The sequence below is a fragment of the Chanodichthys erythropterus genome, chromosome 17 (assembly GCF_024489055.1).
Source record: "Chanodichthys erythropterus isolate Z2021 chromosome 17, ASM2448905v1, whole genome shotgun sequence".
Lineage (NCBI taxonomy): Eukaryota > Metazoa > Chordata > Actinopteri > Cypriniformes > Xenocyprididae > Chanodichthys > Chanodichthys erythropterus.
This window is the reverse complement of record NC_090237.1, coordinates 15,756,242-15,778,621: the sequence shown is the minus strand read 5'-3', so window position 1 is coordinate 15,778,621 and position 22,380 is coordinate 15,756,242. Positions and strand designations below refer to the sequence as shown.

Here is a 22,380-nt window from a genome sequence, read left to right as displayed (position 1 = left end):
CTCTCTCGCTTGCTTTTTACTGCCATTAAAGGAAGAGTTCACCCAAAAATTGGAAGTCATTTACTCACCCTCAAGTCATTCCAAACCCATGACTTTTTAATTAGGCGAGATTTTCACATACAATGAGAAAAGAGCAGCATAAACATTCTGTTAAACATCTTCCTTTGTGTTCCACAAAAAAAGAAAGTCATACAAATTTGGAATGACAAGAGGGGAAGTGAGTGATAACAGAATATTCTTTTTTTTAGGACATTTGCACACTGTAATTGTGTTTTTTCACCATTGAGCTGACGCTGTGTGTGTGTTCCTGCAGAGTATGGGGGTGGTTCTGTACGTGCTGGTGTGTGGTGCCCTGCCTTTCGATGGCCCCTCTCTCCCCATCCTGCGGCAGCGTGTCTTGGAGGGCCGTTTCCGTATCCCTTACTTCATGACAGAAGGTGAGACGTTCTCGCAGTGCACGAAGCTGCCACCAGGAGAGGTTTTCTGGCGGCAGTTGCTGTTTTTTCATGAAATCCAAGCCTGGTCAATTAAAACATTCCATAAGTGCTTGGCTTCAGTTTGTGTGTGTCTGGACTGTATAAAGAGGAACGGCTCTAACTGCTCAGAGACATTAAGTAGTGGAACATATCCCTTTGAAATGAGCCATAGTGAACTAGTCATCTAACTAGTCTATTAGTGAGATTGACTGGTAGGGATGCACTGATACTACAATTCTGGTCGATACCAATAAGACGATTATTTTCATTCTATTGATGATAAACCAATTAATTGCTGTTTTTGTCTGGATATATATATATATATATATATATATCATTGTTATTACATTTTTAGTGTTTTTAAAGATCAACTGTAAGTGAATATATATATATATATATATATATATATATATATATATATATATATAGACAAAAACAGCAATTTTATATATATATATATATATATATATATATATAATATATAATATATATATATATATATATATACACAATAAATTTGAAATGCTACAACTAAATTTTGGCATCACATTAAAATGTGTATATTCATTTTGAGATTTGCTAAATTACATTTAACAGTGTTATTACATTTTTAGTGTTTTTAAAGATCAACTGTAAGTGAACATTAGACAGCACCAAAGGTAATCTACACTAATAAATCTTACCCAACCCAAACTTCTGAATGGTAATGTTTTTGAAATAAGTCTATTATGCTCACCTAGGTTGCCTTTATTTGCATTTATTGTGAAAATATTTTTACAATTTAAAATAACTGTTTTCCTTTTTATATATATATAATAAATGATATGGTATCATGTTTACCTACTGACAAGTTTATCAGAATGTTTTTGTTGTATTTTTTTTTATCACTGGTTCCACCATTGTTTTTTTTAATAGTGTGTCAAGTAATAAATTAGCTAAATTAGAACTTAACCCATTAGCTAAATGCCCCAAGAGAAAAACATCCAATCAGGGTCAGGTGATCTAGAAAGCCCATCTAATTATACAGGGTTTACTTAAACCTGATTTGTTGATTACCGGTAGTTGTTAACCCATCCACTTTACGTGAGTGACCTACGTGGAGTAAAATCACAGCAGTCAACGTTCACTCCACTCATTTTTAGGCAGAATAACACAAGCTGGGAAGGGCAGGATTGTGATCAAGAGAGAAAGGAGGGCAAGAGAGAGATAAAGTTAGAGGGCAAAGGGTGAGAGGCAAGACAGTTCAGACTATCCTGATGGCAGCGAGCCAGTTCATGCCAGACCCTGAGAGAGAGAGAGAGAGAGAGAGAGAGGACGGTTGGCCGCACTTGACGTAAGAGTCAGAATGTCACATTCGTTCATTTTACACAAGCTTTGCTCTCCGTGATTAAGCACGTATCAAGTAACCCGAGGAAGAGCGAACACATGTTAACCTACCGGTCCTGCCAGGATGGCCCCTGACTGGGGGGGAGGGGGGCCGGTAGTAGGGGTCAGTTGACTTTCTTCAAGACATTTAAACAATTGATTATGTTAGCCCAAAACTCATGTTGTTGCAGGTTCCCGAGTGAAACTGAGTGTTACTTCTCAAATGAGAAGAACAGTGTGTGCTTTTCCTTTACATTTCCTTTTCAAATGCTCTCATCACACAGGATTTCACCCCTATGGAGTATTCACCCCACCTCATTCTGCGCTCAGCCAAGAGCGCTTGCACGCACCACACACTACATGCTACACACACTACGCTACACGGTGAATACCGCACACTCACCATTGGGAAAGATTATGAGCGCCTGGTGTGTTATACAGGGGACTTTGGCTTATTACTCAGTGAAGGAAAAGAACTTTCCAGAATTATCCTAGTAGCTTTAATGAGGACTCAAGACAAGATGGAACATTCAGGAACTTGCACAGTAATTGCATTATCTTCTAGAACATGTAGGGCAATTTCTCTGCCCTTTGGTACTTTGAGATGAAATGAAAGTATGAATGAGGAAGATACTTTTACTACTTGTTTCAGAAAGAATTTTAGAATTTCAGTTGAAAAACTATACTTTAAAAATTTGTATGAAGATTATTATTTTTATTTTTATTATTTTATTCTTCCTTGTTATTGCAATGAAAAATAGTCTTCGGTACTGACTTGGCATTAATATATTTTATCTAGCCTCAGCCAATGTAGCTGCTGTTAGAACCAATAGAGTTGGTTGCTTCATCTGTCAACAAAAGATCTTTTGCGAACTCCCCATTACACTGTGCCTCGTTTACAAAACAGAAACTTCCGAACAAACATACAATCCTCTGACGCAATCCAGGTTGCCATCAAAAATAAACCATCCACTTGTTCGTGACCGTGGTATCCATCTGAAGTATAAAGATGCAAACGAGCTGTTTAAACAGGATGCGTCAAAGTGAACATTCCTTCACGCTTCTATTAACTTTTTCATTTGTCCTCTTGTCTGATTAGAATGAGTTCTATTTGCTTTTGACGTGACTCTCAAATCCGGTGTAGGCTAGTGTCTGCCATTAAAGCTAGGGTAGGCAATGTATTTCAGAAACACTTTTTGTTATACTGGTTGAAACTCTCTTCACATCCTCAGAGAAATCAATAATAGAAGTGGTCTAAATATTAAAAAATGTACATAAGTCTTCTGTGGCAGTCTCAGGACCAAAAAATGTTTGTCCAATCGTTGCATCCGGTCCAAATGCAATTATACGATGTAATTGTAACATATGTATTTGCATACCTCTGCGTAAGGTGTGATCTTATGCTTTCAAAGCTAGCTTGCTATTGCTAACCTCTCCAAAATTGCCTATCCTAGCTTTAAAGGGTTAGTTCACCCAAAAATGAAATTTCTGTCATTAAGTGCTCACCGTCATGTCACCCCAAACCTGTAAGACCTTCGTTCATCTTCGGAACACAAATTGGTATTCTTCACGAAATTCGAAGGTTTCTGAACCACACACAGGCAGCAACATCATTTCACCTTTTAAAGTCCAGAAAGGTATTAAAGACATTGTTGAAAGTCAACATGTCTACAGTGGTTCATCATTAATGTTATGAAGCGACGAGAATCATTTTTGAGCGCAAAAACAAAACAAAAATAACAACTTTATTCAACTTTTTTTTTTCTTACCTATCAATCTTCTATGTTGTTGATGTAGTGAACAGAATGCAGTGCTTCCATGTTTGCATCCGAACGCCGGCTCAGTCCACTGCGTCTTCAGCAGCTCTGATGTCAGGAGTACATGGAGACTGTTATGTTCACTCTTACATCCAACAATCAGACACCTCAATCGCTTACGAGACATTCTTGTCACTACAGCTGCTCCAGCCTGGAGAAAATGGCGGACTGTGTACGACTCACTCAGAGTGAGGTCTGTGCTAATATGGCAGAGTCTGTCAGCCATCATGGGCGGGGTCTATGCAAAGTGATGTCACTTTGTCCAGAATCTGCAAAAGGCTTGTTCTGCTTATGATTTGTAGGAATTAAAAAAAAAAAAAAGAAGGGAGTGGGTGGATTTTTACATTATAGGGCGGTTATGTTCACACACTGCAAACACACATTTATGTTCAAACACCATGTAAAAGTAAATTTTGCGTAATAGGTGCCCATTAAGTTTCATGCTGCACAGAGAAGTTACGGTTGTAAAAATGATTTTGAAAAATAAATATTTTAAAATATGAAATGGAAAAATGTCATAATGCGCTGCACTGATGCTGCATTATCCACACATCATCATTAGACCCTCTTCTAATACTGGGGTCTTAAGAGGTTACCAAGGAGGACAGTACCACTGGAGTAGTATTCTGTGGGCCAAAGTTGAACTTTTTTGGATAAATATAAATGCCTTAATGTTTGGGGAAAACAAAGCACTGCATACCAGCACCAAAACGCCATCCTGACTGTGCACCATGATGAAAAGGGTGAAATGGTGATGAGATGCTTTGAACAGTCAGGATCAATGAACTCCAAAATGAAACTAGAGATTCTACAGCAGCTGTGTACAATCCAAAGCTCATAGATGTTGGGTCGTGTTCCATGATTTAAAACATGCAAGTCAGTTACGAAATGGCTCAGACAGAAGAAAGTCAGCATTTTAGAATTTCAAAATTGTACGTTGGTAATTGTTTCTCATGGGGTCATATGGTATTTTCGACATTTACAGGGGCTAGTCAGTGATTTATTGCCATCTGAATCCAGAATGTCAGTGTTATTCTCCCACCACCCATTTAAAAATCCCTGACTGAATTAACTACTATTTTTTTGACAAACACCAAGGTAGTGTGGTGATTTAATTGAGTTCACAAGAAGAGATCAATTCAAAATTCACTATTTAAATCCTTTTTGACCACTGCTGAGCACTGTACGATAAATGTTGCACTTTGCTGTAATCTGCATGCATTTTAAAGATGTACTCTATTACCAAAATGCTGGAAAGTATTTAAAGGGATGGTTCACCCACAAATGAAAATGATCCTATGACTTACTCACCCTCACTCACGTTCTACACTACGGCATGACATACTACGCTATGTCCTACGCTATTATGTGTGGTACGTCATGTCATTGTGTACTAAATTGCAGAAGTTAATGCTTTTTGGACGTACGTTGAATGTATGTCATGCCGGAAGCTCATTATTTTACTTTATAAAGTTTTAAATAAGGATACTTGTCTTACACAAATGCATCGATTCACTTCAGGCCTTTATTAACCCCCTGGAGTCATATATTCCTTTGTTTTGTTTTTTTTGTGTGTTTCCCCAAGAAAAAATTGACACGGGTGAGTAAATCATGACGAATTTTCATTTAACTCATAAATTTTGTCTTTAGTTTTGTCTTTAAAGCAAGTAGTGATTAAAAATCTATTAATATCAGTATGAAAATCTAGTTTTAATAGTATTGTCAGTAAAGATAATAGTGTAAAATTTCAGATCACTTTGCATCTGAAGAACCATTCATCCTAAAATCAAGGTATTTCCAGATGGTTCGCAAACAGTTCTTCACAGTTGTATTTATGCATATAATTTCTACATGAATATGGTAATAAGATTCTCTGATTCCCTCTGCTGAAGTGAGGGAGCTGTCAGGAGGAGAATGTTTCCAGCAGAAGGACATCCCACTGTGTTTTAGCACAAGGAGTGTTACTGTAGCCGTGCGACTCCCTCTGTTTGCTGTAGTGTCTCGCAGGCTCTCCAGCAACCGTAAATGTGACAGATTAACAGGATGAACGAGTCTAAAAAAAAATGGTCAGCAATAAGCAACATAAGAACTGAGCACACCCGCATCACCGCCAGCTCTTTGACGTCAGTTTCATTCAGCCCAGCTGAGTCAGACGTGGTCAATAGTCAAGGGCACAGGGACAGGCAAAATACCTTGTGCATTCTTCAATGAGATAATATAATTTAGGTTTGTGTTGGTCTGACAGTGCAGCATTTGTTGAGCTTCATTTCGCCGGGGATTGTAGACGGGCTGTTCCACAAATCTTGTCCTAAGCAGTGGACGGTACAGGCTGTCACAACTGCTGAGTGTATGTCTCAGATGCAGCAGTGTTTACTGTGAAGCAAACACACTGTGACCTTTTCAGGTTGAGATTGTACAGAGCTGCTGTTCTTACTGCTGAGACAAGCACAGAACTTTCTTACTGTTCCCACAATTATGATAATACTTGACCAATCATAATAATAATTTACTCAACTGTTATCAGAATAAACAGTTCTTCCTCCAAGACTCACTTTTTTCCCCTCTAACATACCACTGTTCAGTAATATTTTTTTCAAGGTTGCATTTTTTAAAATCAAAAATACAGTGAAAACGGTAATACTGAGAAATAGTACAATTTAAAATAAAATTAATAAAATGTTTTAAATTTGAATATAATGTATACATTTGAATATATAAAATGTACCGTAATTTGTTCATGTGATGGTTAAGCTTAATTTCAGCAGCAATTACTCCAGTCTTCATCTCCATCCTTCAGAAATCATTCTAATATGCTGATTTCCTGCTCAAGAAACATTTCTTATTATAATCATCAATTTTTGAAAGAGTTGTGCTGCTTAATATTTTTTCAGGATTCTTTGATGAAAGAAGGTTCAAAAGAACAGCATTTATTTGAAATGGAAATCTTTTGTAACACTACCAGGTCTTATCAATGTCACTTTTGATCATTCATGCTTAAAGGTTTAGTTCACCCAAAAATGACATTTCTGTCATTAAGTATTTACCTTCATGTCGTTCCAAACCTGTGAGACCTTTATTCATCTTCAGAACACAAATTAAGATATTTTTGATTAAATCCAAGTGTGTTTTTTTTTTTTTTACCCTCAATCGAAAGCAATGAAATTACCACATTCGAGGTCCAGAAAAGTAGTAAAACATAATTAAAATAGTCAATGTGACTACAGCGATTCAAACTTAATGTTATAAAGCGACGAGAATCATTTTTGTGCGCAAAATCAAAACAAAAATAATGATTTATGCAACAAATTCGTCTCTCCGGTGTCATTCTCCTATGCTATTTTTGTTGCAGTGCTTCCAGGTTCCAGGAAATTGTTGAATAAATTCAGTATTTTTGTTTTGTTTTTGCGCACAAAAAGTATTCTTGTCACTTCATTACTTTAAGGTTGAACCACTGCAGTCACGTTGACTATTTTAACAATGTCTTTACTACCTTTCTGGACCTTGAATGATGGTAATTATGTTGCTTTCTATTGGGGATTTAAAAAAAAAAAAAACTCTTGGATTTCATCAAAAATATTTGTGTTCCAAATTTGTGTTCCATTTATGTTCCAATTTCTGCCTATTTTGGGGCATCATTAACTATGCACTGATTTTTTTCAGCGCGCCGCCCCTTTAATTTGCGTGCTCCCTGCTACACGAGCTCTCGATTATATTACAGCACATTTACAAAGTTCACACAGCTAATATAACCCTCAAATGGATCTTTACAAGATGTTCGTCATGCATGCTGTATGCATGCTTCGAATTATGTGAGTAAAGTATTTATTTTGATGTTTATATTTGATTCTGAGTTTGAGGCTGTACTCCGTGGCTAATGGCTAATGCTACACTGTTGGAGAGATTTATAAAGAATGAAGTTGTGTTTATGAATTATACAGACTGCAAGTGTTTAAAAATGAAAATAGCGACGGCTCTTGTCTCCGTGAATACAGTAATAAACGATGGTAACTTTAACCACATTTAACAGTAAATTAGCAACATGCTAACGAAACATTTAGAAAGACAATTTACAAATATCAGTAAAAATATCATGATATCATGGATCATGTCAGTTATTATTGCTCCATCTGCCATTTTTCGCTATTCTTGCTTGCTTACCTAGTCTGTTGATTCAGCTGTGCACAGATCCAGACGTTAATACTTGCTGCCCTTGTCTAATGCCTTTCATAATGTTGGGAACACGGGCTGGCATATGCAAATATTGGGGCGTACACCCCGACTGTTACGTAACAGTCGGTGTTATGTTGAGATCCGCTTGTTTTCCGGAAGTCTTTTAAACAAATGAGATTTACATAAGAAGGAGAAAGCAATGGAGTTTGAAACTCACTGTATGTCATTTCCATGTACTGAACTCTTGTTATTTAACTATGCCAAGGTAAATTCAAATTTTGAATCTAGGGCACCTTTAATATAGTATTAATCACTTTTAAAAAGGTCCAAAGTAGAATAGTGTGTTATTAAAAAAAGTTATGGCAAATGTTATTTTTGTTTCTGGGTACAGGACTTGTCATGTTTATCATCTTCTTTTTCTCTTTTATGTGCAGACTGTGAGCATCTGATCAGGCGGATGTTGGTGTTAGACCCCTCTAAGCGTTTGTCTATAGGACAAATAAAGGAGCACAAGTGGATGGTGATGGAGGTGCCTGTGCAGCGGCCGATGTTATATCAGCAGACTGCAGAGGGGCAGGCTGGTGTGGGAGAGTACAGTGAACAGGTGCTTAGGTTGATGCACAGCCTGGGCATCGACCAGCACAAAACCATAGAGGTGAGAAATTACATAAATTTTAAGAAATGAAATTGCATCCTTAATGTTCATACAAGCTTGACTAATGGCCCATTTTTGGTATTTTCTCCATATGTTCTGCAGTCTCTTCAGAATAAGAGTTACAATCATTTTGCTGCTATCTACTACTTGCTGGTTGAGAGGCTAAAGGCCCACCGCTGCAGTTTCCCAGTAGAGCCTCGACTCGACGCCCGTCAGAGACGTCCCAGTACGATTGCAGAGCAGACCGTCGCCAAGGTAAAACTCTTCAAAGTGCCTCTGAAAATTAAAATGTTAACAGTACTGCGAGTACGATGTTGGCCAAGCTTTTGACTGTTTCCGTATCTTTTTCTCTGCACCGCAGGCAAGCGGCACCGCTCCTCAGGTGAGCCTCCTGCCTCAGAACATGCGTCTCCTGCGATCCCCAGCCGTGCCTCAAGCCTCCGCGGACTCCTTCACATTCCCACAATCCACCTGTGCTACTGAGCACAGCCTCATGGAGGAGGATGTTGGGACTCCCAAAGTGAGTGAGAAATTGATAACATGCTGAATTATAAGGGAAGGAAGCTTGTGTTTCTCTTTGTAGCTTGATTGGCAGTGATTTTTAACTAGGGTTTTCACTGAAGTGTATCAAATGTTCAAGATAGATGGAATCAGATATGTCTGTGATTGGCTACAATGATCAACACACAGGAGCATTAGAAAGCACACAGAAGAGTGTCATCGATGACTATTTACAACATGTTTTTGAAGTGTTGATCATTGTAGCCAATCACTGGCATATCTGATGAGCGCGTGAACACAATTGCCAATCAGATGTGTTTACAAATCCGCTCAACAGCGCTCAGTGTCACATTTTTAAAATTTCAGTACCGACTTGGTATCGTGGTCGGTGCTTTTGACAACATTACTTTCTATGTTGATGTGCCGCGAGCTGCAGGGTTGTTGAGTCGCTGATACAAACAGCTGTTGTTACAGAGTTGAATCTGACTGCTGCATGCGGAGTGCTCTTACACTCCTTCCCTACATTGCTGTTAAGCAACGTTAGTCCTTCCAAGGTCAGGCAGTGGGCCTGGCTGTTTGCTCAGGCCTCCTCATCACGCCCGCTCCCCGAGGAGCCTTTTGTTCAGAACCATCCTGACAGACGGCCAGATTGGCTGCCAGCTTGGCATACAGAACAGGAATAACAGCACAGGAGCCGGCCAGCTCTGCCACTCTATCTACTTCACTTACTAGAGTCCTAGTTACGCTATCTTCATTTTTTATCTGTCCACTCTCTCCCGTCTCTTTGAGGAGAAGTATTCTGCTCTCTCATATTCTCTTCTTTCAGTCACACACTTTGTTTTTATTGACTTTCCTGTCAAAGCGGTTTACTTTGGTTTTTAGAAGCCTTAGTCATTTTTGTCTCTGATGGTGAGGTGAGACGTACACTGTGAGTGTTTCCCCTTGAGGCCATCCACAGCTGTTTGGCTTACATAAGCGGGTCAGACTGTAGACGTCTCTGGCAGTGACACACATTGGACGTGACAGCTGTCCATTCGCTCCGGCTTAGTCGTTCCACTCTTTCTTCTCTCTCTCTTTCACTTGCACACCACAGTCTGGCTTTGTGCGTTCTGATATTTTACCATCTTCGGAAATGTGGAGTTATTGAGCTTTCATGGCTTTCATACCGAACATTGCATCAGCTAATTCCTCTCTTGAACATTGTGTTTGTTAAACAATGTACAAAATTCCCCTTATTGTAAAACTTGTAAGTGCAAGTATTACCTGTATACATTTTTTAAATAGTTTTTTTAAGAGGAATTTTGTACATTGTTTCTTGAATACATATTTCAAGAGAGGAAATAATTGATGCAAAATTTCAGTAGGAATTTGACTGGTTGGTATTTAATTTTTAGTAATTTTGCTGTTTTTATTTATTAGTTTTAATTTATTTAGTTTTAGTTATTACTTAAAGTTAAACTCAATGAAAATGAGTACTGATGCCTTGGCAACTACCTAAAATTAATTAAGTTTAAGTTTATAAACATTTTTGTTTAAAGTTTTAGTTAATGATAATAACCCTGTCCTACATTTTTTTCATCAAGAATTGATCAGGTCATAAAATTAAGTAACTGCATATGAGTCGGATAGGGTGGACGGGAGAACTTTGTGACATCAGCAAAAACCAGAAGATGTTTTCAATATTTTGTTAAAAGATTACGAAAAAATGCACAAAATAATGGGTCTCATTCATGAAACACGAGCAGAACGAATTTTTGTGTAAATCGTGTGTAAAGTGGTTCTGGCGTAAATTTTCGGATTCATTAAAATGTTCGTATTTTCCAAATGTTAGTTGGTAAGAAAGAAATCTACACCTGCTCCCAGCCACGCGTAAATAGTGCGTTTAACATCCAAACGTTTTGTTCATTAATAAGGCTGCATTTTAATTCACCTTCATAAGGTACATATTTACACAGCATTTTGAAAAAATATTATATATAGTAATTACATAAGTTTTTTTCTTTTTACTTTTATTGTGAGAGCCAGTAATAGCATCTGCAAACGGAGCACTTTAATCAAATAATGAATTGATTTCAATACGGTTGGGCAAACTAATGGCCCCTTAATTTTTCTGGAAATTGTTTCCTATAAAATGGCCAAAATCCTTTGTTTGGTGTCATAATATGATGCCCATATATGGTTGTCAGTCGGATTTAATGGGCGGGATTTATGGTAATTGAGAATGAGCGTGCACGCGCGTCCCATTTACGATTGGAATTCATTAACACACATTTCACTATCACTTCTGACGTTTACGAAGTATTTGTGAATCAGGAGAAGAGTTTTCGGGAAGGTCTCTTTACGCGCAAATCACTCACATATTTGCTCGTATATTTACGAATGTTTCATGAATGAGACCCATTGTCTGTTTCCACACAGGTTTCCTTTAACATGTCCCTGTGTGCCACTGGCTGAACAAACAAATAGACCCCGCCCATTTCATTTCATTTCAATAGTGTTTATACTTTTTGGGGAAATGAACCTACATATGGCTTATTTGTAGTTGTCTCCGCATATTATTACATTTAGAATTCAATATTTTAGCATTGAAAAAATGCTGGAGATGATCAAATCGGAAGCTTGATTTCAGAGAGTACACAGCCACTGGTGGGGAGGGGACGGCTGGGATTACATAATTTGTTCAGAGTCCGTATGATCACACTGTTTGTGCGTGAATAACAGAGGGGCCAGGCACAATAATGGGCTGAAATGCAAAAAAGAGAAAGAAAGAATAAAGAGAGGATCTGTGGCTGTTCTTTAACCGTGTGTTGGGATAACAGCATTCCTGGCCCAGCATGCTGCAGGAAACTCAACTCATCCAGATGATCCATGTCGGTTGAGTGTGTGTGCGTGTGTGTTTGATGGCATGTCTCTCTCAGTGTACTCTGTCTGCATGAGGCTCTGACAGCCCTCTCAGCCAAAACACACTTCCTGTCCCTGCATTCCAGACTTCCACCCCCTCCTCTTCAGCTCACTCATTCGTTTGTACGAAATGCAGGAGTGAAAGAGAGGGAGCAATAAAAAGAGGCAAAAAGGGAGCGACTGCAGTGCTTTTGTTTACTCTCACTCAGTCCGCGATCATTAGGGAATGCGTTCATGAAGTTCGGCCTGCACAGTTCGGTAAAGCACGTAAAAGTACATGTGTATGTTGCTGAGTGGAAATTTGCCTCAGGGCTGTGGGTGACTTGTTAGGGCTGATGGGAGATTAGAGTTTGTTCTTGGGAAATACAGTGCTGGGAGGCATGTGGGTGAAATGTCTTATCTACACCAGTGTGAGAGTTCATGCAAAGTAAAAGAAACATCCTAGCACTTTATACAATAGAAATGGTTTCAAAGCAGCTTCACAGTAATAAACAGGAAATTAAAATAATTAATTATGCAAACTTCATCAGATATGAGATTCAAATTCTGCTGTAAAGCAAGATAATAGTGTCATTAGTCAGCTCAATTCAGTACTACACTTCCGAGTAATAAAGAAATTGTGACTTTGTATCTCACAATGTGTCTTAAAATTTCACAGTTTTGGCTAATTTTTCATAAAATAAAGTTGCAACAAAAAAGTTTACCTGATAAACTGCGATTTTAATTCTTCTGAGAAGGCTTTCCTTCCTTATAGATGTTGGAACATGGCTGTGAGAATTTCTTCCTACAGTAGTATCATTCAAATACTATTCACCACAACACAAAAAATCTTTACATTTGTTTTCCAGGTTAACGGCTGCATGCTGGACCCCTTGCCCCCTGTGACCGTTCGCAAATCCAGCGCCTCGTCCCCCAGCAACATGATGGAGATGTCTATAGATGAGGGCATCGAGACGGAGGAGCTGGACACTGAGGATGATCATGCCCATGTCTTCAATGCCTATCAGACAGCCCGCTTTGGTCAGCGCAGACACACGCTGTCTGAGGTCACCAACCAGCCAGGAGTCATAACCAGTGGAGGTGGGTGTGCCTAACGGGAAACCACAAGGTTATACATTCAAACCCCACCTGTATTACTTTAAATCAGTTTAGAAATATAAAAATAATCTACTATAGATTATACATGAGTGTCATCTCATTCTCTTTACCCAGGTAAACTGTTCAGCATGGGTCATAACCCATCTCTGGGTAGCGTGGACTCAGAGTATGACATGGGCTCTGTGCACAGTGACCTCAGTCTGCTGGAGGATGCGCCCTCTCTTAACGAAGTGGTCCTGGCCAACACCCCCGTCACACGCATGACTCCGCCCTTCATCAGCGCTCGGCCCGCTAACCCTGCCATGCAGGCGCTGAACACCCAGAGGAGAGAGACACACAACCGCTCTCCCATCAGCTTCCGCGAGGGCCGCAGGGCGTCAGACACCTCACTTACACAAGGTGAGCAGCATCCTGTGACGTCCGTGAAAATACATACACTGCCTGGCCAAAAAAAAAGTTGCTGTTTGGATTTTAATAGGCAAATACTTAAGAATCTATGAATGGATCATTAGTACAGTGATTATTATGTTTCTAGCATGTTATATGTTTGGCAACGGTTCTTTTAACCCTTAAAGATGGAGTGTGTAGCTTTTCATTTCTTAAACAAACATGTTGGAAGACACATCATGGCCATATTCCAGGACAAAGCCAAGATTCATCAGGCTCAAATGGTGAAGGAATGGTTGGGAGGGAGCATGAAGAACCATTTTCACACTAGAATTGGCACCTCTGAGTCCAGACCTTAAATTCATTGAAAGTTTTTGGGATGTTCTGGAGGAGACTTTACAGAGTGCTCACCTCTTGCATTGTCGATACAAGATCTTGAGCAAAAATTGATGCAACTCTTGATGGAAATAACATCACAACATTTATTTCCATTGAGAGGTGCATAATTTTTTGGTCAAGATCTTGTATTGACAATGCAATTTTTTTTTTTTTTAGCCGGACAATGCACACTGCTGTACTATATTTATATTTATATATTTTTTCAAACAAATGCTGTTTTTTTTTTTTGTTTTTTTTTACTTTCTATTCATCAAAGAATCCTGAAATAAAATGTTATGGTCTCCACAAAAAATAGTAAGCAGTAAGTGAAATGTTTCTTGAGCACCAAATCACCAGTGTTGGGGTTAACGCATTACAAGTAACTTGAGTTTCTCTCTTTTTTTCAAGTAACTATTAAAGTAACACATTACTTTTTCAATTTACAACAAAATATCTGAGTTACGTTTTCAAATAAGTATCGCAAGTTACTTTTTCACATTTATTGACTGATACCTCTCCTGTCCCCATGTTGAGAGAAAGTGCAGAGGTTTTTGCGTGTGCTGTGTATGTAAACATGAGTAAATACATGTTCACATTTAGTCTAGATCAACAAAAAAGATCATCTCACTTGCACGAAAACATTCAGTATCCCTCAAAATAAATAAAAACAGTATTTTATGCAAAACTGTAATAATTAACTATATTAAATTACACAAATATACTTTATGTATTTAATCTCACTTTATTAGCCAATGTCTTTCCTGTTGACCTTCAATGATCCAATTCAGCCATACTAATAAGCAAAAATTACTTTATATTAGATTTAGAAATAAGAGTGTTGAACTTCCTTCTCCTGTATCCTATTCTTCTTTAATCCAGAATGGCAGCATAGCTGAAAGGCTTGTTTGAGCTGCGCCCTCTACTATACAGCAGTAAATATGCATTTCCATCAGCCTGAGGCTTATTCATTTCAGTTTTGGTGCGAAAGGGCCTTAACATTTGCCAAAAATGGTACTTTCTGTTGTTATTAAAAAACAAACAAGCACAGCCCAGGTGAAAAAAAGTAACGCATAAGTAACGTAATGTAATGCATTACTTATCATATAAAGTAACACAATTAGTTACTTTTTTTAGGGAGTAATGCAATATTGTAATGCATTACTTTTAAAAGTAACTTTCCCCAACACTTCAAATCAGCATATTAGAATGATTTCTGAAGAATCATGTGACACTCAATTTGTTATGCTGATGATATAATGTCTATTAAATAAAATAATTAAAATAAAAAAATATAAAAAGTGCAGAAGTTCACATGTTTACTAGTGGTCTCAGATGTCCTCACTGTGGTACATGCTTTAGATTAAAATATTTCTCTTCTGTTTCTTTCTCTCACACTTATTCTTGTTATATTCACACACTCTCCCTTTCTCTCTTGTTTTCCTCCTCTAAATGCACCACTCCCCATCAGATGATTCATTGAGTGAATCAGAACGCTTTGAAGATTAGGCCAACTCGGTCCTATTGAGTTCTCTCATCCTGTGGCCTGAATAATTACCCTTAATCACTTGAAGCCCTAAAATAACCTAAGAATCCTTTTTTTCAACCCATGTACCCTCTTCCGTTAAGCAGCAGAGGAGTCAAGAGCCACTAAACGGCATTTTAATGTGCACTTGAACGATGAATAAAGCATTTGTAGCCCTGTCTGGATATATCTTCTCCTGAAATAGACTCATTAGCAACGTTAAGAGAGGTCACATGGTAGAACCGCACCGGAGAAGTCCGAGGTGGTGTGGGCGTGAGTGAATGAGAGTCACTTCCTCTGTTCTGACAATCCCATGTGAGAATTCATGATGACACAGGGGGTGGAACATCATCTGATGATCTGTAAATCATTTGGAAATAACAGTGCTATTATTCATAATCTTACTCCTCTCTCCATGTAGGCTTGGTGGCCTTTAGACAGCACCTACAGAATCTGGCACGGACCAAAGGTATCCTGGAGCTAAATAAGGTGTATGAGCAGATGGGCTCTGGAGAAACCCCTTCCCTGGGGCTGCTGAGCCTTCAGGCACATCCACATGGCTTACTGGACCCTGCACTACAGGTCAGTACACCAGGGAGCATCTAGAAACCACTGATTTGGAAGAGCTTCTGTGCTCCTATTGGTCAATGTCACAGATGACGGAACTCATCATGGAAGGCCGAAAAAAAAAAAAAATGTAAACATGCTAGTCTTTCTGTCATGAGGTTGTGAAGCATCACAGATGTGGCGTCGGTTGTCGTCCACTATTACAAATTATACAAGATAAAACGATCGATTCTTGCATCCCGACGCCCATTGTCGTTAATGAATCCCCACGACACCCTACGTTAAATAGATCTTGCCAAAACCGGGCTGAAATTGTGTAGACTGAACCAGGCGTTACTGTTTGGAAGGACTAATGCAGAAATTTTTAAACTAGGGTCTGCAGAAAATTGTACAATTTTTATTTATTTATTTATTTATTTTTATAAAGGCTATCTAAATTAACATAGTAACTTATGTTTTTTATTTATTTATTTAATAAAATCAAAATTTATAAGAATTTTCATATTAAGTCAATTTTTAAACAAAAAAAATACATTTTATATAAATTTTACTCTTGACAAATCTATATATTTTAAATATTTTTATGCATCTTATATTGTAAAAAATCTAAAATAAATATACTGTAGATTTGTCAAGAGCAAAATTTATATATAAATTTTACTCTATTGACAAATCTATATTTATTTTAAATATTTTTATACATCTTATATTGTAAAAAATCTAAAATAAATATACTGTAGATTTGTCAAGAGCAAAATTTATATATAAATTTTACTCTATTGACAAATCTATTTTAAATATTTTTATACATCTTATATTTCTCTAATAGTGTGTAGAAAGTAGATAGACATATGCACACACACACACACGTTATTTCCACATAATATTTGTTTTTTTTTTGTTTGTTTTTTGTTTTTTTGATAGCTTCAGTAATTCATTGTCTGCAATCCATCGTTGGCAAACAGATCACAGTTGAAATAGTTGATCTATGGGTGTTGCATTATAACGCTCGACCTGCGCACAAAACTGTAGCTTTTCTTTGTAAAAATGCTTTGTAAAATTTGTGAACTTTGACATGTAGAGTCATGGGAGAGGGCCTTAATGCTGGGATGCTGATGCAATGGTTGCAGCATTCCCGGGTCGAGGTGAACCAGGGTTCTAAGACATTCTTGCGAAATATATTACTCCAAGAAGCACTGTGAGTTACTTTGGTTGAAAAGTGCCAGAATGCCCTTACTTGAACTCTTCTACCCTTCTAACCTCCCTACTGACACACAGACAGCCCGCTTATGTAATGACTGGAGAAGAAGCAGCCAATTGTCAGTTGTTTACGGTCCATCCGGTAAGCCCCCTGAATGCGGCAATTGTTGAGTAACAGACTGGTGACTGGTGCCCATTGCTCCAATGCAAGCTCACCGAAGACAGAGATTTAGTATGAATCAATGAATAAATACTTATGGGAATAACTCATAGGGATACTGCGCAGGGCAGATGCCAGTGTCTAGATGAAGTCCAAGAAAAAACTCTGCTCTAAAATTGTGTTCATTTTACTGGGCTAATATAGTAGGAAGAAAAAGAGCAGTGAAAATTATCTTCCATTAGAGGCATGTGGCATTGTGTGGACGATCAGCTACTGGAGCAGACTGACATGTTTTTCCCAGAATCCCTCTGGGTCAGCGGACAGCTATTCAGCCTTTTCATAACCAAGTAATGAATTCATGCATTTGGGTGCACAGCCACCGATGTGACCATCTAGCGAGGCGTTGACATGTTTTCTGTGGTTTGTGCAGGAGGAAAGAGGTCACCAGCACGACATGGCTCTGTGCTCAGGTGGAACACACCCCGCACTGTTGTCAAGGAGACAGAGTCTGGAGCCGCAGTACCTCTCTCACAGAATACAGGTGACACCTTGCCCCTTTTCACAAGATGTAATATAAGTCTCTGGTGACCCCAGAATGTGTCTGAAGTTTCAGCTCAAAATACCCCACAGATCATTTATTATAGCTTGTCAAATTTGCCCCTATTTGGGTCTGAATAAAAACATGCCATTTTTGTGTGTCCTTTTAAATGAAAATGAGCTGCTGCTCCCAGCCCCCTTTCCAGAAGAGGGTGGAGCTTTAACAGCTCACATTTTGGTTGCTCAACAACAACAAAGCTGGAGAATATCACGCAGCCAAAAAGATGATTGTCAGTAACGGTGTTCAGCCTTACATCGTTCAAACCGGAGTCAAGAAGAAGTTACTCTTCCTCTTCTCTAAAGCAGACCAACATGGCCTCTGTTGCGTTTTCCCGGGGGCAGGGTTTATGCAAATGTTGGGGTTTGTGATGTCACCAACCCAGGAAGAAGCTCTTTGACCCTACCAGCCATTTGTTGTATTCCTTAAAAAGTGATTTCTGTAAAAGAAAATATCTCCCTTTGCATTTAAACTTTGAGCATCGTAACTTTGCAGATGTTTTTTATACTCAAACGGCAACACTACAAACTAACTAAAATTATAAAAGTGAAATCATAATCAAGGACCCCTTTAAGACAAGCATAACTACTACTACTTAGACAGTCTTACCTGGATGAACCACAAAGCAAGAATACCCTTGCAAATATATTCCAACACGCAACCACATAGAAACATGCTAGCAGCCACACACAATACCTTTGGTCAGTGAGTTTTGCAGAAATCCTTTAGTGTTTCTTGACATTAGCAAAGATGTTAAAATTCATGATTTAGTATTTCTCTTCTGTTGGAGGCTAGTGGTTAGCGAATGGGATCTAATTCGAATCCTCTCTGTTCTTTCCATTTCCTGTCCTCTTTCTGCTATCTCTATCAATAAAAGTACTAAAAAGCCAAAAGTTATTTCTCAAGATGTTCATGGCAGTGCAGAAAGATTGCCAGAGTTGTGCATTTCACAATCCTTGATGTTGTGTATCTCTTTACAGAAAGCCACACTGATGGCCAACAGCCCCAGCAGTTGCCAGATGTTCTGCAAAGAAACTCCTCGCAGTCTGGAGCAGCAGCTGCAGGAGCACAGGTACTACGCTTTACTTCGGTCTTTCTTGATGTCAAACCGGTGATCAGTCTATTAAACTCCTTCTGTTTGATATGCAGGCTGCAACAAAAACGCCTATATCTTCAGAAACAATCCCAAATGCAGGCGTACTTTAACCAGATGCATATTGTGGAGGACCCTTATGCTCCCTGTGCAACCATGGGCCACCAGGACTCCGGAGCCCCACCTCAGCCACAGGGTTTGATTGCACCAGCACATCAGCAGCAGCAGAGCCCCCAGACCTCACCTCAGTTTGCACACACACAGCCACTCGGCCCCCTAATGGAGCCCAACCCAGAAGCCCTAGCGTATGAAACCTACCTGGGACATTACCCTCAGATGCAGCCTTTACCACAAAGCTTCGCCTCTCAGCTGCAACCCCAACAGCCCGAACCCCTCAACTACACCTACCCAGCCTGCGATCCAAGCACAGGAGAAGCACTGTACCCGGAGCAATACCACTATCCGCTTGATCCGGGGCAGCCGCCTCCACCTGCAGAGGCCGGCGCTGCTGGGTACGAAGGCCTGGCGTTGGCCGACCCATTTCTGGACAGCGAAATGATGGAGACCGTGGACCCCCAGCACGGTTTCGTACTGGTGAATTAAGCCGAGACTCGAAGAACCAGTATTACCTTGATATCTGACTCACTACGGATGAATTGACGGATGAGATGACGTCACAGGGACGGATCGAGTTTTGTACGTTCAACGTTTAGATTGTGGCGAACGTGAGCTGTAATCTTTATACTTTACGAAACTCCTCCCTACCTCCCTCCTCGTTCTCCAGTGGTCCCACCTGCTGCTCTCTCACAATAGAGTGCCGGATGGCGTGGCGATTGAGCCAGTTGCGTCGGGGGGGCTCACCTCCTCGCCTTCAAGCCGTCCGCAGGATAGGAGCTGCTCGCTACGCTCCATATGTAGCACAAAGACAGCCTAGATCTGCAATACAGAGCCTGCTCGACAGCACAACTCACAAATATTGACACGTTTTGTACTGAACAAAATCACTCGAAGCGTCTGACTTTGATTACAAAAGACTAGTCGTGCACACTCGATAAGTGCAATGTTAGTTAAAAACACATGGCAATATTGAAGCAATATACTTATTCGTTTGGAACTGAAGAAAAAAAAACGAAGCCATAAGTAGGAACTGCACCACCCAAAACTGCTATCACCGGATGTTTCTCAACTTCTAAACGGCTCAAGTCCAAATCCACAGATACTTGTAGACGAAGCTGTGATTTTGATTATTTTTTTCACTGGATTTCCTCCTCATGCTCATCCTAAAGGCCCTGAAAATAACAATCTGTTCTCCTCAAACCACAACAGTGTTATTTTGTTTGCTAATATCGCAGTTCTTCAGAATCTGCACTCAAATTGGTGCACTGTGAAGGGATGAGTCATGACTCTTGTATGTCAGGTGACATTATCACCTCCATGGGCGATGTCGGCATGAATTTAAATGATTTAGATAATTCAATTATTATTTTGGTGGTATTTACCCTCTTTACACTAAAGAACACATCAGCATTCACGTTTATTCACAAGACACTGGATTGTTCGGCCAATTCATTGCATTTGCGACAGACAAAACAGAGACTGTTTTTGTTAGCAGCACTTAGTAAATCTGTTCTACTTGAAATGACAGTCTGTGACTAAACCCAGATATCAGCTACTCTACAGAGAACGATCATGACGCAAATTGATCGTAAGGTTCAGGGCTTTGTAACAGAACACAAATGAAAGGAATAGTTCACCCAGAAATGAAAATTCTGTCATCATTTACTCCCCCTCAAGTTCTTCCAAACCGGTATAAATCTCTTTGTTCTGCTGTGTACAAAAGAAAGATATTTGGAAGAATGTTTGTAACCAAGCAGATCTCGCCCCCCACTGACTGGCATAGTATTTTTTTTCTTTCTTCCTACTGTGGTAGTCAATGGGGGGCGAGTTCTGCTTGGTTACAAATATTCTTCTAAATCTCTTTCAGAACAAAGAGATTTATACTGGTTTGAAACAACTTGAGGGGAAGTAAACGATGACAGAATTTTCATTTTTGGGTTAACTATCCCTTTAAAGGTAGATAATATACTGGAGCACTTTGTCAAGGAAGCTAAAGCTAATGTAGCTGAGGAGACGGCAGATGGGTGAGGTGAACCTGCTTAGCTAATTTTGTCAAAAAAAAGAGACATAAAATTCATCTCTTTCCAATAACGTGCTCCCCGCGAGCCGGCGCTCTCTCAAAGAAGGATTCCGAGGGAGTGCGACTTGGCGATTGTTTTGTGTAACGTAGGGGTTAGAAACTTTGAAAGTGCTTTCAAAATGCAACAAATTTTGTATTTAATGTGATAGTGTTCTGTGTGCCTTTTTCTTCATTCTTTTAAGGTAAGATCTTAAATGGACAGTTCGCCTAAAAATGAACATTCAGCCTGCGTTTACTCTCCCTCATGTCAATCCTTACTTGAATGGCTGACTTTCTTTGGTGAAACACTTCCAAGCATCAAAAAAGATGCAAAAGCACCATAAAACAATCAGGAATGTGGTCCGTATGGGTTTGGAAAGACATGAGGGTGAGAAAATAATGAGAGATTTTCATTTTTGGGTGAATTGTTCTTTAATATCTTTGTTTTTCCAGTTTGATTCTGTTTCTGTTTGTATTGTGACAGGACATGTGTAGACCCAGGTTTTACAAAGGTACAAAACCAAAGTCCCCTCAGAAGTGTTCCTGTATAACCCCACCATGTGGAGTTTGGAGCTTCTTGGACAGCTTCATAACAGTGCTTTTTTTTTTTTTCTTTTTTTTTTTTTTTTGGTCAATCAGTATATGCCGTTGAAAAGTATTAATAGCAATATTTCTTATGAATAGTTCAAAAAGAACAGATTAGTGAATGTGTTGCCATATCATAATCACACCTCCTGCTGGCGAACACCATTCCTTAGACATCCTACAATTCTACATTTACCTTCATGGTTGTTGACCACACATAAGCTAATGTGCTGTTAAGATTAAAAAAAGATTTATTGAACAAAGTGTTCTGGGTATTTTTACTTTTCTGGTGGGATTTTGACTATCACGACTCGTTCTTTGCATTTGACTGCTCTGCTTTGACGCATTCACACAGCAGCAGAATACATTTGTCAGTACTGCAGGCCTATTTGATCCTTAATACGGTTACGTTCACACACAGTTCAGTTATTAACTGGAGTGACAACCTCATTCTATAACCGGTCACATGGGGAACGTGTCTGAACTCAACAGCATTTTCCACGTAGCCCTGATGTGTGAACGGAAACTTGCAGAGTCTTAGATATGAGCTGTGTCATCTGAAAGTTTTAGACACATGGCCGTACATACGCAGAGATTTGAACTTCATCCACACAAAGGTTCATATTTATAAAAACGGTCTCTGACCGGCTGCATCCGGTGCCTCGCGGCAGTGTCTCTGCGGGCAGCGTTTGCGCGCGAAGGCACCTCATGAAACTGATTTCGGACAGACTTCT

The 22,380-nt window shown here is 39.2% G+C and overlaps 1 protein-coding gene across 1 annotated transcript in view; it reads left to right on the top strand.

Moving 5' to 3' along the window:
* The window catches only part of sik2b (salt-inducible kinase 2b), a 40,438-nt gene extending 19,728 nt beyond the window's left edge, over window positions 1–20,710 (top strand). The window contains exons 6-15 of the mRNA XM_067366150.1: window positions 314–437; window positions 8,263–8,483; window positions 8,586–8,738; window positions 8,845–9,003; window positions 12,734–12,965; window positions 13,098–13,382; window positions 15,692–15,852; window positions 17,628–17,738; window positions 18,773–18,864; window positions 18,942–20,710. Of these exons, the coding sequence (XP_067222251.1) occupies window positions 314–437; window positions 8,263–8,483; window positions 8,586–8,738; window positions 8,845–9,003; window positions 12,734–12,965; window positions 13,098–13,382; window positions 15,692–15,852; window positions 17,628–17,738; window positions 18,773–18,864; window positions 18,942–19,488 (2,085 nt within the window). The 3' untranslated portion in view covers window positions 19,489–20,710. The remainder of the gene's footprint in view (window positions 1–313; window positions 438–8,262; window positions 8,484–8,585; window positions 8,739–8,844; window positions 9,004–12,733; window positions 12,966–13,097; window positions 13,383–15,691; window positions 15,853–17,627; window positions 17,739–18,772; window positions 18,865–18,941) is intronic.
* The last annotated feature ends 1,670 nt before the right edge of the window (window positions 20,711–22,380 follow it).